Raw genomic sequence first — 17,150 nt, 5'->3', positions numbered from 1 at the left:
ATTAAACTTAGGCCTGTCCTTTCAAGCTGAGCAGCAAAGCAATTCCTGAAGGATATAAATCAGCCAGGATATGTGAGGTGATAGGTATAGTTGTAAAATACACTAATGCTCTTGTGTTTTCTATTGCATATAAGAAACTGGAAGATAGAGGGTCTAACAGAATACAGTGTTGTTTTCTTTTGCTTTGGATATGGGTTTAGCAAACAAACTGTAAAACTGTTGCATGTCTAATTTCTATCAAATTATGGTGACCTTGTATTTTGTTTTGGGTAAACAAAATGCAGGGCACTAACTTGAGATAGTACATATTAGTTGTACCACACAAACTGTTGTCCACATACTTTTCATTTTGTTCAGACAGATCGTGGTGCACGTACGATTTTATATTATTTTGTAACATATATGCTTCAGCGTACTGTACTTCATTTGGTATAAATTACTTACAGATGGGAGATGGAGGTCACATCACTGAAAATTCCTTCAGGTAGAGAAGAGATCTCATTGCCATGAAGTGACCTAGTAAAAGAAGAGAAAGAGGATGAAAACAAAGTTACAGGAATAAAAATATGTGAACGCATTGAGAATAATTTAAAATACACTAGTTGACATTTTAAGTTATACATTTGTTAATGAAAGTGGTTTAATCTAGCAAAATACATTTGCATTGAAATCAAAGCCACTGAGTTCTAAAGTGATGCTTAGTCCTGTAGTTACTGGCCTCCAAATAGGGTGTGGTCTTTTAGTGGGAGAATTGGTCTTCCATCTCTTTGCAGAAAAGAACGTTTTGCAGATGCTCAGTTCTGATATTCCCCAGGTGATTCCTGGTGGCCAGTTAAGATGCAGAAGGGGGAGAATAGCAATCTGCAAACATCTGTACTGTTGATATCCCAACAGTAGGCACTCTTGTCTCATAACATCTGGATCTATCCAGTACCCATCCATTGATGTACTTATAGTTGTGTCAGTTATGTACCCCATGTCACATTTCCTCAACTGTGCTTAAATCTGGCCACATATCAGTCATATTTTCCATTATGCTTGTGGTACATCACTATCTCCTGATGACAGCATCTTTAGGGAGTTCTCCAGAGTGAACTAGTCAAGCTTGTTGAAGACCAAGAAAAATTTCAAACCATCCCCTACAAATGGACCCAACTGGGACTGGCACATTCACTTCAGCTGTTACCAGCACCTAAACAGCTGCATAGAAGTACCAGTACCCATCTGCCATAAAGATAATAGCAAACTCAGGAATAAACTTCTCTTGTGAAACGTATGTATTAATAAACTGTATAACAAGAAAGGGCAATAATGAAAGGCTACAAGAAATCTCCAAGCCACCCACCTCAAGACTACACTGAAACATGCTAGCAAGTAATTTAAAACCATTGTTAAAAATGTTAAGTAAAATACAAGCTTAAGTTCGCTACATATTCCAGTAGAAATAATAAATCTTTCTTCAGTTATGTCACAAAATTACATAATGATATCCAGCACTTGCACTGAGGTCATGCATACCCATATCACATGGTCTGATTAGAAGGATATAACAGCACTGCACTGAGGTCATGCATACCCATATCACATGGTCTGATTAGAAGGATATAACTAATATCTTAGCAGACACATTTAGTGCTAACTTAACCACACCTATCCACGTTGTAGCCCCCCACTATCTTTGCAAATCACTATGGAACAATTCTCCAAATCCCTATCAAATTTTAAAAGTAATATGTCCATGGGATTAGACAGCATACCAGGCTGTATGCTCATCAGTGCCAAGAATGCACTCTCTGATCCTTTGCTTAAAACTGTGCAATTTCAGCCTTTCAGGTGAAGCCTGAAGAATAGCCACTGTGACTGCCCTACTCAAGGGTTTTTCTTCTGTGGACCTGGTTAATTATGGACTCATCAACCTTAGATGCAAACCCATGGAATGTGCCATAGCAGGACTCATTAATGTAGCAACCTAACTGGTCTAGACATTAATCAGTTTAGTTTTCTGATGGGCAGGTCCTGTTTCCTGAGCCCAGTAAACTTTTGGAAAAAAAAACACAGAGGCTGTAGATAGTGTTCTCTGAAGTACAAGTTGCTCATGCCAACCTAACCAAAGTTTTTGACATTATTCTCCAAACTAGTATTACTGAAAAAATTGATAAACTTAACATAAACTTTATGTAAACCACTATATTGTATATTGGATTGCAAACTGAATATCCTACAGATCACATATTTTGAAAGTTGCTGGTACTCAGTCCAGATTCAAAATCATAACCAGTGGGGTACCACAGAGTTTAGTGCTGGTTCATAGGTTCATACTAGGCTATCTGCCCTGAGGCAATTATAAGCCTAGCCCGATTCTGTATGGCTTACGCCACCCCTTGATTTGGGTATACTGTGCCCTTTAAGGTTTAGTTTACTGTGCCTCTGTCTAATAGTGACACGGGAGTAACCCACTGGGTTCTCTGTTCTTCAGCAATTATTCTGCTGCTATCTAAGCTTATATTCTAGAAGCATAGTTTACCAAGGTTACTGATGACTACAATCTGGGCACTGTTATCAACTGATCTACTAATAATAAACAGCTCCAGCAAGGGCTGGAATATACTTTTTCCAGATGTACTCAAAACAGTTTCAAGCTAAATGCAGAAAAGTGTAGCATAGTAGCATTCACAAAAAAGCTGCTCCCACCTCATACAGTATAAACAGTACTCCAGACAGACATGATCATAAGAGACTTGAGACAATTCTCTCTCATTTGATCATCATATTTCTACCATAGTAAATAAATCCTTCTGTCTGGCTCATTTTATTTCCAAAGGAATATCCATCCTCAAGATCCAAAGTCGTCACATTGCTGCATTTGCCTGTCATCAGACTCTTCATTGAATACAATGTCTACCTTTTGGTAAGTAAAGATTTCAGCTTCAGCTTGAAACGTAGTACAGTTTTTTTTTAATCTCAAAACACTAAATATAAATAATAAAACAAAAAGCACAATAAACATAAACATGTAAAGATAACAATGATAAAGTAGTAGGATATAAAAAGAATAGTAATCCTTCACTGACAAAAGCTACTTTGAAAATCCAAGCATAATGCACAACTGGAAAGGTCCTAAAAGATTTATAATTGAGGAAATTAAAGCCTTAAATCCTGCAACTGTGCTGATAGATAAGCACAGCTTTTCTAGTACTCGGTAGCTTACCACCTGTGTCTCAGTTTTTAAGCTATGAAAGACCTAATACTTAATATTTGAGCTCCTATTTCTTCACAAATCCAGTGGCTTGACCAACATGTGCCCTACAGGCCACAAATCCACACCAACAAATAAATGGTATTCATTGGAGGTATAGGTTCCTAACTCAAAATATTCCAAGTCTGTGAAATAATTTACGACTACAGGTAAACATAATAATAACTTGGCTATTTATGTCTAGTCTTGATTATTGGATGGATAGATACAAATGTACTTTAGGCTTATCATGCATGACCCTGCTAAATTTGGGAAGTGAGCCCTATAAAGTACTTGAAAAGAGTGGCAAGAATTATTAAGTATGACCACTTAAAGGTGGGTATATCTAGGCAGCTTATGGTCCCCATGCTCACTTTCCAAGTATTGCTCTTTTGTAAGCTACCCATCCTTTTCTTTTCATCAAGTCTGGAGAAAGTTCAGCATAGCTCTTCTTTACCTCCCAGTCCCATAAGTTATTTACCTCCGTTGCTTTTTAACAATAGTGACTGGTGCCTTTTTCAGTACTGAATTTCTCAGCCTGGTTCTTTTTTGGAAATACTATTCTTTATTTTATATTTAGGTTTTTAGCTTTTCATCTCCTACACTGGTAATGAATCAAGAAATGTTTCTTAAATCAGCGCTGTATTTGCATGAGGTTATGGGGTCACAGATGGATAAATGACTAAATTATGGCTGAGAGATACTGCAGAGAAAAGTGCAGGAAGGTAAAATGTTCTGAGCAGAGAATGAATATTGGCCTTTCTTAACAATGGTACACAATGCCAGTTGCCAGTAAATGTAACTTTTTAGCACTACATTGCAGGTGTGAAAGCAATTATTTTGTAAAGGTTTACAAGCCGAGTTGGGCTTGGCGATGAAGATCAATAAAAATATTTATACTGTGGCTGTCATTCAAGGTAACAAGACTTTCTGTGTCACATTGTGTGTCAATTGTGAAAATATAATGGAAAATCACTGCTCATCTTGGAAGGTTGCTTAAGATCCAGATGTTTGTGACAGCCTTTTTCTCTCACTTAACCATTTATGGGAACAATTATTCACAGATAACTGAAAATAGGTTGCAGAAACCACTGCTAGAAAGTGTTTGATTCATGTTTATTACCACTTCATTTCTCTCGTTGATCTTTTTGTACTGAAATTACATTATTTTTTATTTCTCCTCTTATTTGAAATGCAGATATAAGGACAGTTTGGCAGGGTTTATTTTTTGTAAGTGGAGTTAGGACTTGAAATCAGTCTTTATCAGAAAAGATTTTAGGTCTCATATAAGATCAGTATTGTCCCAAGAATTTCCTTAAATAAAATAAAATAACTGTTTGAGCTGTGTTGTCTTTCTAAAGAAAAAAAATGTCCATAATGATTCATTGGATATCATTTTAAAAAAAAAACCCATTAAGGTGTAATGTAATTATAAAATAATGTTGAAACAAAACACATAAGCACAAGCTCACAAAATAATGGTTGCAGGGATCTGTACCCCTCTGTATCCCCAAACAGAAAGGCTTTGCCCCCATACTCCTAACATCTAAATATACCAACTCTCAGGGTGTGTACCCATGGAGCAAAGAGAAGTTTGTTTATTTATTGACATTTATTAATTGGGATAGTCCGACTAAGTTCAACTACCTCTTTTCAGTGAATGCCTAAGATGAAAAGCTCCATGGATATAATTCTTCCATCACAAGCATTCAAACTAAATAAAAATTGGTAGCATATATTAACATATGCATTCAATACATACTAGATAGCTGAAACCTGAATAACTAACCAAACTCTGGATCCCACCCAGTTCAGGTTTGTGAAAGGCAGATCATGCCTCCTGAACCTGATCAACATCTTTGAGGCAGTCACCAAAGCCTTAGATGAGGGTAAGGTGGTTCACACAGCCTATCTTGACCTCACCAAGGCTTTCGACACCATCCCCCATTCTGGAATTATAGCTAAACTCACTAAACTAGGTATAAATCCCTACGTCACAAGATGGGTTGCCAACTGGCTCACTGACAGAACCCACACTGTAAAAGTTGCAGACTCCAAATCTGACCTCAAAGCAGTGACAAGTGGAGTACCACAGGGTTCCGTCCTGGGATCTCTCCTGTTTGGTATCAACTTCTCTGAAGTACAGGCTAACACAGAAGGCCTCTGTCTAACAAAGTTCACAGATGACTGCAAACTAGGAGCCATAGTCAAGTCCCCTACAGAAAGGCCTCGCTGAGACAGATACCTGGTGCCAGAAACCATGGCCTCAAGCTCAATGCCAAAAAGTGCAGTGTCATCCATTTTGGTGAAAACTCTGTACCCATGAACTATCACATAAACAGCAATCTACTTAACACTGAATGTGTGATAAGAGACCTTGGGACCCAGGTGGACAGTAGTCTCTCCTTTCAGAGTCACATCGCCACAGTAGCCAGGAAGCCCTTCTACGTGGCACACCTCATCATAAAAGGGTTCTCATCCAGGAAAAAAAGAGGTCATTGTTCCCCTCTACTTGACACTCATTAGACCCATTATAGAGTACAACCCCCCTTTTGGAATGTACCTTACAAGACATCTGCAGCAGCTGGAAAGGCCACAGAAGTACCTCACAAAGAGGATTACTGGCCTCAAACAAATGCCCTACACTGACCGTCTCAAAAAACTCCAGCTTTACTCCGTAGCATTTCGCCTACTCTGAAGTGATCTCTGCCTAACATATAAAGCTATGTCAAACCCAGAGCTGTTGGACATGCTACACCTAAAGAAATCCCAATCCCTCCAAGCTACACGCTCTAGGGACATAAACCTTGTCACCACAATAAACAGGACATGCTGGAGGGATAGATTCCTGTCCCAGAGACTTCCCATACTCTGGAACAGGCTACCCATTTATGTCAAGCAAAGTTCTTCATTAGCACTCTTCAAGAAAAATCTTGATGAGTGGATGGGAAATAGGAAATACACCCCGGGGATCACTTCTGTGTCTGCTCAACAGTGGCACAGGAAAATAACTTTCTTGGGTGGCGTAAGCCAGGGAACCTTGTTGGCTAGGCTTACATAGGCCATTAGCCTAGTACCTACCTATGAACCTATATATATATATATATATATATATATATATATATGTGTATATATAAAACATCATGAAAGGTAGAATACTCAAAAGAGAATCAGAACAAAAAAGACTGAATCATAAAACACTGAATGACTCATAAGAGTGAATCCTAAATCACTGAATACTACCCCAGCTACAAAAACATGATAAAGTGTCACCCTGGCAGTGATACTGTTATTGAAAAGGTTTTTAGTATTGTAAAATAAAGTATAGGGTTAGGGTTATTGTTGAGGTTAGCACACGAGTTAGGTATGTAGGGGGGCTTCTCTAACTCTAACCCTACCTTTGTCCCTAATCCTACACATTACATTACTAAACTCCATTTCCCTAACAGTACATATACAAAAGACATGGAACACACACAACATAAAATATGCACAGCATTGAATCTGTTCCCCTACCTAACCCTAACTTGTGAATACTTGCTCTAACACAGTCTTGTGCATAGTGACAACCACCACATTTTCATTTAACCATTAATTTTCCTGCACATTCATGCTTACCTACTCTATATAAAAACTTAATTCAGCCATACATGATTCACACAAATGAGCATTCATTCATTTATGCATTCTTTATTTTTATACACTCAGAAACCTTTCTACCAATTATGTGTTTACCTTTTGAGTTACAACCATATATATAGTATATATAAAATTAAGCAGGCAAACTTAACATATATACAATTTTTAAAGAAGGAGAAACAAATGGTAAATTATAGAGGTATAGGAAAGAAAGGAAATATTGTGAAAAATAATAAGAAAAGGAGAGATCGAAGAGTTAGGCACAAGCAAGTGACATAATATGAGTCTATAGCTAGTGTATGACTAAGTGCGTTGCTTTATAGTGTCGTGAAGAGGTATTAAAATAAATTATTGTGGAGTGGAGTATTCATATAGCAAGGTGTTATTTAGGTATTGTTTAAATTTTGGTTTAAAGATATTCAGTTTAACTAATAACTTACCTTCCCTCTTTATTCCAAGTTGTTTGCTGTCTCAGTCGTATATGGAATTAAATATAGTACTTCAATAAACCAGGGCCCAATTAAAATCACTGACCTAATCTACCTGTTCACTAGATGAGGAATGATAATAGATCTCAGCAAAATAAGACACAATGAATGCATAGGCTGTCTAAAAAAAGCTACTTAGATTATCTGTTTCTAAATCTTAAGAAAAGAAGTATTTTGTTAGGTGAACCTACGTAAAAACAAGCTAGCAGCTCGTATCTGTTAAAATACAACTTATAGAGCTGTAGAGTCCAGGGGGAATAAGTTTAAGGCACAGATAAATGTCCATTCTAAAATCTGTGTTAAGGCCACAGAGTGTAATAAATCATTTGAGCATGCCTTTCACAAAACAATTTATTAGTTACAAGGCAGTGAATCAAAGCTTGATTTGGATAGATTTTTGAAAAAAAAAAAGTCCCATGTAAAGTGGCTTGTTTGATGTGGAATTGAGAATTATTGTTATTTGAAGTTGTCATATCCATGATAATCGCAATGGAGTAGGAGAAACCTGATGAAGTTGTTTTGGCTGAGAAGATGGATAATAAGGAGGAACATGTGGTGGCCTTTCAGTCTGGTAATGATGCTGACCAGGCGATTGTGATAAAGTGATTATCACTGAGAGATGTTAGTCCCGCCCTAAAAGGAAATTTACATGATATGAGACTTTTGGACTCCTGTGCTAAGCAGTTGGAGTTGTGTGAAGTGAACAACAGTGATTTGGTAAAGGAGAAACATGATGCCTTGCTACCACTGAATCACTCTGCTGTGGATGTCCGAGATAAACTTTTGGAGATGTTTAGACACAAAGCTTTGCTATTTTTGACCACAATTTTCCAGCCTCAACTCTCCAATATAAGCCATATTTTGTGGATGTTTTAAAAGAGTATGAGGAGCAAAGGCTTAGATTTCCAAGCTATATTGAAGGATTTTTTCCAAGCGGCATACAGGTATTTATGAACGTAAGGACGGCAATGGCAAGGTCTGAAGAGCCACTGTGGCAAGCTGAAGCTGAGCAGCATGCTGGGGTGAAGAGTATAGACCCCCCCCCCATGAACTGTTCAAGGAGGACTAGGACACAATAAATCTATTAGACTAATTATATATCTTCCAATTGGCTTTTTCTAGATAGAAATAATTTATGTCTCCTTAAGTATTTAAGGGTTTGGTTAATATAATTGTCCAAATACAAGCATCCATACCTCTCAACTTCTTAGAGCAAGATATCTGGACAAAGCAATAAGAAAAATTGGGATAAAGGCCCAAAAATAGGCCAATTTTTAAATATTGCTCATAGAAACTTGATAGAATCACAGGTTTTGCATTAGCATGAATCTTCTGAAGGGCATGGAGTCTAAAACTCACATGTCTGTCTTCATTTTCTAACTTCAGTCTTTAATGATTTGCCACAAAACAAGAATTTTATGAAAAACAGACCAAAATATGAGGCAGTAATCTGGACATTCTGCGAAAATCTGTACAGTTGAGAGGTATGCTAGGATCGATTTGTAAAACAAAGCTTGAATTATGGGTATGTATTTGCCAGCTTATGCTGCTACTATTCTGGGAAAATGATTAAAGTAGGCTAGTGACTGACAATATTAATATCTTCTTTTGTTTATCCTCATATCAATATTTTTAAGTGATAAAAATGTAAAAGTTAAGATATGCATGCAAAGGTATCAGAATCGTTACACCTTTTTAAAGATCAACAGAATTTTTCTAGCTGGAAGAGCTTAATGGTTTCCTCAGAAGGGTTGGTGAATGTAACTTGCAGGGCTTGTGTATTACTTGTAAGGGTAATTTTGGAGGAATTTGTGGTTTGTTGATGCATATTGATTACCAGTGCTTTAAAATGTTAATGAGCTTTCACACATAAACTAACAGTGCCAATATACGAATGGATGTGGAGGATTTTCTTTTATTGGTCTTTAAGTAATTATGTTAATTTATGCATACCTGAATTGTCAAACAGATATAGTCTATTGAACAAATGACTAACAGTACTAACATATGAATGGATAAAAACTTAAACTTTGGGTAATTCTATAAATTTGTAAAAAACAAAACTGTTAAGATGCATTTCCTCAATTACTTTTATTATTAGTGTGAGGTGCAATTTTTGATACAGCTGTTTATAATCCTATAATAATACTTATAATTGTAGTGAATTTGAGTGATTTTTATTATTCTGGGTATGTAGGTTTCATGATGTTTCTCTTTAGTAGTGATTGTGACACTCAAGTGTAATATATTTAATGAATATGACCCGGATGTAATAATATATTTACATTGTTTATAATTACAATATGTCTGCCAAACTGAAATTTCTAAGATTATGTTTCAAAGCTGACTTCATCTGTCAGCATTTCAACTGCAAGTTGAAGAATGCACCTAGACTGAACTACTGTTAATATAATGACTTGTTAATGTACCACTGCAGTATGTAAAGTCTTAGAGCAGCAAATACATTTCATTAACTGAGTGTTTGCACTAGTAAATAAGTGTGGACATTGGGTTACAGAGTTTTTACGATTATTGCAGTGGGAAGTGCTGCTTGGGACTAAGGTTCATAGGTTCATACTAGGCTATCTGCCCTAGGGCATTTATAAGCCTAGCCAGAGTGTGTTTGGCTTTCGCCACCCATTTTAAATTAATTTTGCTATGCCCTTTTTCGAGGTTAGTATACTGTGCCTCTGTCTAACAGTGACAAAGAAGTGATACCTGGAGTAAACCTACAATCTCCCATCCACTCATCAAGATTCCTCTTTCTTGGGGACTCTGCCTAACCTGGACTGGGATTTTATTCCAGAGTGAAGGGTGCCTCTGGGTTATGAATCTGTCCCTCCAGCATGTCCTATTTATTTCAGTGCTGAGGTTCAAGTCTCTCGAGCATGTAGCTCGATGGGATTTGGATTTTCTGAGGTGCAGCATGTCCATTAATTCCGGGTTGGACATGGCTTTATACGTCAGGCACAGATCGCCTCTGAGCAGGCGGTATGCCACTGATTAGAGCTGGAGTTTCTTTAACTGGGCAGCATATGGCATCTTTTTGAGCCCTTTGATCCTCTTGGTGAAGTACTTTTGGGGTCTTTCCAGTTGCTGCAGGTGTCTGGTAAGGTACATCCCTAAAGGAGCATTGTACTCAATTATGGGCCTGATGAGGGATGAGTAAAGAGGCACGATGACCTCCCCTGATCTAGATGTGAATCCCTTCATGATTAGGTGGGCTATATAAAATGTTTTTCTAACCACTTTGGCCACGTGGTTGCCAAATGAGAGATTGCTATCAACTTGGGTCCCCAGGTCCCTAATTACTTCTTCTGTACTTAATGGATTACCACCTATGTGGTAATTTTTGGGCACTTTGTTTTTGCCAAAGGGGATGACTATACACTTTTTGGCATTTAGCTTGAGGCCATGGCTCTGGCACCAGTTGTCTGTTTCTATGAGGCCCTTTTGGAGGATGCTTGTGTCGGCTGGAGAGTTGATTATGGTGCCCAGTTTTCAGTCATCTGCAAACTTGGTCAGCCACAGTCCTTCCATGTTGGCCTGTACCTCCGAGAAATATATACTGAACAAGAGAGGTCCCAGGACTGAGCCTTGTGGGATGCCACTTGTAACTGGTTTGGAGTCTGATATGGCTCCAGCAATTCTAACCATGTGGGTTCTGTCCTTGAGCCAGTTTGCAACCCATCTAGTGACATAGGGGTTTATATTTAAGCTGGTGAGCTTATCTATAATGCCCGAGTGGGGTATTGTATCGAAGGCTTTTGCGAGGTCCAGCCATAGGATTTATAAACCTATAACTCTTGCAATATTCAAGGGGTGACTGGTCAGAGGTTTATGATCTATACTACTTAAGGGAAGACCGAAATGGGGTTTCTGTGTCAGTGCTAATATACTCTATGTAATATTTTTGATGAGCATGAGCCCATTGCCAGGATTTGCTGAGGATGCCAATATAGTATGCATGGACTGAGAAGACTCTGGGACTGTACTGAATGAATTAAGTATTAGTTATAAGGGTATTGTTATGAATGGTTAGATTAAAAGGCTTGATTCATGGTATAATAATATATAGGTGTAGAAGAAATTTTATAGGTTTTCCTAGTTTAAGTAACTGCAAGTGTCCTAATTAAATGTAAAAGAAAAGTTGACGGACTGGATTAAGGCTGGAATTATGCAAGGGGAGTAAAAAGGCATGCTTTTTTGTTGTACAGATTTATGACTTAGCGACTTCAAGGTTAAATGAGTAATATGGTGTCTTCCTGGGGGATACACTCTAGGTGTGCTAGTTACACAAAGATTGTTGGGCAGACATTAAATCTGCCAAATGTTTATTTGAAAAGGTGAATATGTGCCCTGATGACAACTGGGTTTAATGCTTCTGTTTTCATGATGGCTGACCATGAGCTGATACATATGATTTTAATAGGTGATCATTAAGTGCACAAGAAATATTAACACCAGAGTGAGAGGACAGTATACGCTGTGAGCGTCTCACTATTAAGTTGCTATGGTACAAAAGGCTAGATATGTGTTACCTGTCTGCTGACTCAGGTTAAAGAGTGAAGGATGGAAAGCACTTAGCAGGATAAGGAATCCAGTATTTAATTGTGTAAGATTCAGATAAGGATGATGTTTGTGATGTTTTCATTGGCGGTAGATTTGTGCTACAGAGGTGCTTGCCCTTGAGCAACAGTAAGGACAAGATCTGGTTAAGTGAACATACAATACTGGTTTTAAGATGCTGTTTGGTTGTGAGTGTATATTCAGTTAAGGAATAATATGAGAGAGGTAATGTGAGGTGAGGATCAGGATAGATCACTGGTGAGAAGAGTGAGGTACAGACAGATTAATGATTTCCTGGCTGCATCCATTCCATCTTGTAAAATGTTTGTAGGTGGCTTACTGAGGTATACAAAAATATATTTATTATCAAGAGTTTAGAAGGACCTTTTCACCTGTTAAATATAACTGAGTTTTGCACTGCTGTCTCATAACAGTTGGAAGACTTCAGTGATGCTGGATTAATAAAACAATGTTCTTTTAGTGATATAATAATTTATGGCACATTCAGTTTTTCTAACTACTGCCACTAGAGTAAGACGTGGGGTTTTTTGCAATTTTTTTTATTGCTACAGCTTTATAAAATGGCAGGAAATCTCAGTGAGTAGCATCATATTTTTTTACTATAGCATTGATGTGTTGACATTTTTTACTAGGCTAACATGTTTTAGGACATCTCTTTGGAAACAGTAACTTCCATTATATGTGGACTTTGTTGATGACTTTTTTGTTACGGGATGGAATATGGAGTGTGAGTGTGTGTGTTCACACGTGCTGTGGTAGGAAATCTCATTGAATAGTGTCATATTTTCTTAATATAGCATAAATATAGCTGAAATTTATTATTGCTGATCAGTGCTCTATCCTAGTAAACAAACAAAAATATTTAAATTAAATTTTGTGTCTCACCTGAAGACTTGCACATTTGTGAAGTACTGAAATTTCTAACTGTCTTGATACAGATAGCATGTTAAAAATATGGTACTCTTATAAAGACTGTATAACTTTATATTGAAATAGAACAATTTAGTGGGCATTTTTCCTATGATGTATTGGATTCTTATGGGTATAGGTTGGCTTATTGTTTTTAAAAACTTGTTGACACAGATGTAAGAGCACTTAATTCCATATGTGGTGGGCATGTCCAAGTATCTCTAACTAGTGTGTTAAAATGGTAGAAATTATTAAACTGACTTTTGGATTTGCTATTCCAGTTTATTTTAAATGGTGGATTTTAGGTGTAACTAACCTTACACAAAATTATTTAAGAAAAAAAAATACTTGTCTTGCAACTTTGCCATCAAGTGTATTATACTTTTTCAATGGGATCAACTCATCACCTTAAATGGAAAGTTTCCTATCACCACTTGGTAAACATATTTACCTGAAACTTTATCTTTTGAAAATGTTGCCTAATCACTTTAATGCTATTATTATATGGTAAAAACTTTGCTATTTGTAGTATAATTATAGCTCACTATCTAGGTAGCTTTCATTTGTTTTCAGGCAGTGATATGAAGAAATAGAAGGCTGGGGTACAGTAAATAACCCATGAGCTATGTGAGTAGGTTCATGTGAAAAACCTTGTGTTAATTGCCCTTGGCCATTTTCAAAAGATGGGAGAACCACTGGGCAAAAAGGGGTCACCATAATTATCACTGGGGAGTCCTTTTTAATCTTTAGAAGAACTCTGGTCATCAGAGGAAAGGGTGTCCAAAGTGGCAAGAAAAGTATTCCAAGCCTTTGTGCAGACTTTCAAGAGCACTCTCCCACTATAGTGAAGAATGGAGTTCATTACAATAAGATCTATCTATCTATCTATCTATCTATCTATCTATCTATCTATCTGTCTGTCTGTCTAACCATCCATCCATCGTTGACTAGATTAGTTCCACTAGGCTAGTGCCTTTTTTCAGGAAGGAGACTCGATGTGGTATTTCTGCTACTAGTGGAAATTTAGCCAGGGCATCAGGGAACTTCCCCTACTCTTTTATATAGGTGCTGTAGAATATTTTACATTTACCCAAAGTACCACCAACTCAAACAGATGGGACCTTGGTTTTAACATCTCATCTGAAGGATGACACACTCAGGAGTGCAGTACCTCCCCAATGCTTTAATGCACTGTCAAAAATCCAGTCACCTAGAATAGGAATAGAACCCACAGGTTCTAGTCTTCCAGCACCAAAGTTGAGCGTCCTGTCTGTTGTGCTACTTGCAATGTTCTGCCATCATCACTAAGTCTTTCAAGAGAATAAGTTCTGACTTACCAGTCTATGCTACAAACATTTATCTTTTTATAAAAAAGTTTGGCAAAGGTGATGTATAGAAGTATTATTTTCCACAAATGTGACTTCAGTCCACGATACTGATCATAAACTGTATTTAAAATGAAATAAGTACTGCAATAGTGAACACAAGCTGCACAGTAATGTGTGATGAATGAAGAGACTTTATGAAATGCTGAATAAGCCAGAAAAGTAACCAATGTCTCTAAGCAGTTGAAAAGCACTTATTTTCTTTGGTTATGAGCTTACAGTATAACAGGCAAGAGAATGGAGCATATACATCATTTAAATGGGACTTCACACAGTAGCACAAATATGCAGTGAAAGAGAATGGAGCATATACATCATTTAAATGGGACTTCACACAGTAGCACAAATATGCAGTGATGTATTTCAGCATGTGGTTGGGATTCTGAAAAGCTAATGGTGAATTAAAGTAGAAGGAACATTCCAGATGGAGATGCATTGCAAACATTTAAGAATGTTGACCTAATGCATTTTGTGAGCATATCACCTAGAAAACCCATCCACCAATTGAGAGTTATACTGTGACCCTGTAACACACAAATGAGTAAATGTTAAAAAGCATGCATATTTTCATTTGAGCAGAAGAAGGAATAATACAGAATTAAGAAGTTTTTTTTAACTTACAGGAGTCTGAGTGATCGGAGTCCCTCAAAAGCAGCAGGAGGGATGCATCTCAATGAGTTGTAGCTGAGAATCCTGGATAGCAGATAACGTGCAGTTAGTGATATTGGTTCTAAATGCAGCAGAACATTTATGCTCTTTATTTTTAACAGTCATATGCATAAATGCAACATTTATTTAGTTAATGCAGTAACATGAAACAATGCTATATCCAATATCCTAAAGAAATAGGATACCAGATTGTACTGACTGCTTTTGAATCTCAGTGGTTATGTTTGCCATAACTCTATAATCTGATACCCATTCACCAAGAAAAAAATATAATTTATTTATTTGCCAACTGGGTAGGTGGACTGTCTCCAAACACCCTTTTTCAGTCACGAACAGGGTCAAAGTTAGAAAGAACAATACACATTACACTGTATAATAACATACTTTGAAGTTAACACAATGATAATAGTAAAATCACAGTTTGAGAGATTACATGAAATTGGAATTCAGTCATGGAACTGTGTCTTTAGCCTCTGACATGCAGCAACAGCAACGGAGCACTAATTAATATAAGACCACAGACATTAGCTATATATATATCAGAAATGAGAAGGGCATATCAAAGAAAGAGCTCATTAAGAACTTAGCTGCAAAGCTTTAGTCTGTTGTTCTAGTTATCGATAAAGTAATTGTCATTTGTTAACCAGATCATTCTATAGAATAAGATGATTAGACTAGATATATTTCATGGAACTCTGAATAGTAATCCACTAATATGAGACATATGGTTTCACAGATTTTAACCCCTTCAATGACATGGATGATTTGATACTAGCTATCCTAGAACCTCTTCTTTTGAATTGTTGTTATACTATATCTTGCACATGGTTCAGTTCCATGCTACTTGTTCATTGGGATTCATGTATGTCTTCCTAGCTGATTGAAAATTATTATTTTTCCAGATTAAATTCTGGACACAATTTTGTTTCTTCCTTTTTGAGCAAAAAAAAAAAAAAAAAAAAAAAAACATTTCTGACTGATGACAATTGTTCAGGCTAACCTTTCTCAGAAACTTATTTTAGTCACTGCGTTTCCAAGTTGGCATTAATACATATCTGGAATTTCTTTTCTTTTATTTTCTGTCTCTGATTACTGCCGTATTTTCCAAAATATCTTGAGTGTCTTTCCTAACAATTCTTTATGTTTCTCTGGTAAATTGAAAATATCTGCTCTAGCTACTTCTTTGTTTAGTATTTTGATTCTAGGTCATACTTTTGTGGGTTAAGTTATATCCTCTTCAGCTTAGATAATGACTTGTATAAAGACTTCTTTGAACAGGCTTCAAAAGGGTTTGTGGTCTGTATCAAACTAAATTTCTTTGCCATAATACTAATGGTATTAGTTCCTTTTATATCTCAGAAAATCTCTTTTTTTCTGCATATGCAACTGCTTTTGACCTACAGGCTATTGAACTATAATATTTTAAGATCAGTACTTCTCTTCTGTTCTGACTCGCATTTACCTGCAACACAAATACCTTATTCACATCATAGTATTTTAACACTGGTGTATCTGTAACTACTTTCTTAAGTATTTCAAATCTGTTTTTCCTTTTTATAGCTCAAGTCCCAGGTTACATCTTGCTGTATAAGCTCTCTTCCAGGAACAGTGATCTTTGACATACTAGAAACACACTTTGCAAGACACTGCATCATTCCTAGAAATATAACTGTCAACTGTCCATCTCTAAAATGAGACTTTAACTACCCCTAAATAAACTGGAGTACCTATACATCCAATGTAGGGAATGCCCAGAAGTTCTCAGATTTAAGATTCAAAAACTTCCTGAAGCAGGTAGTTAAATCCACTAAATGACATAGTATTCTCAATTTGGTCCTTACAAATACAGTCATCCCATGCAATATTACCGTATCTCCTTCTCTGGTTAGTCAGACCATAAACTAGTGACTTTTTCCTTCAAAAATCTCGAGCCTCCCTGCATGTAATATCTTGGAATTCAATGATTACCGACATGCTAACCATCAAATTTTACAATGAGCTTTTAAAATTCACTTATAACAGCATCATCTCAAACAACAGCACAGAAGATAGCTTCAAAGAGGAGTTCTACACATTTAGGTAAATGTAAATACATGGTATTCCTAATCAGAACAAAATATAAAGGTAAAATCAAAAACAAAACCTCCTTGTTGATCCCCCAACACAAATAAACTTTATAATAAAAGAAAAAACAACTTCTGTAAATTATACAGTAGATCTCCAAATCCTCATATC

General features: G+C 36.7%; 1 protein-coding gene across 2 annotated transcripts in view; it reads right to left on the bottom strand.

The window, feature by feature from the left end:
* Positions 1-17,150, bottom strand: part of SLIT1 (slit guidance ligand 1) — a 3,022,655-nt gene that overhangs the window by 492,371 nt on the left and 2,513,134 nt on the right. For both annotated transcript variants that reach the window (XM_044056244.1, XM_044056245.1), the window contains exons 24-25: positions 14,868-14,939; positions 445-516 (exon numbers count right to left, since the gene is read on the bottom strand). In XM_044056244.1, the coding sequence (XP_043912179.1) occupies positions 445-516; positions 14,868-14,939 (144 nt within the window). The remainder of the gene's footprint in view (positions 1-444; positions 517-14,867; positions 14,940-17,150) is intronic.

The sequence above is a fragment of the Protopterus annectens genome, chromosome 14.part0 (assembly GCF_019279795.1).
Source record: "Protopterus annectens isolate FY-2018-M chromosome 14.part0, PAN1.0, whole genome shotgun sequence".
Classification (NCBI taxonomy): Eukaryota; Metazoa; Chordata; order Ceratodontiformes; family Protopteridae; genus Protopterus; species Protopterus annectens.
This window is presented reverse-complemented; position numbering and strand designations above follow the sequence as displayed.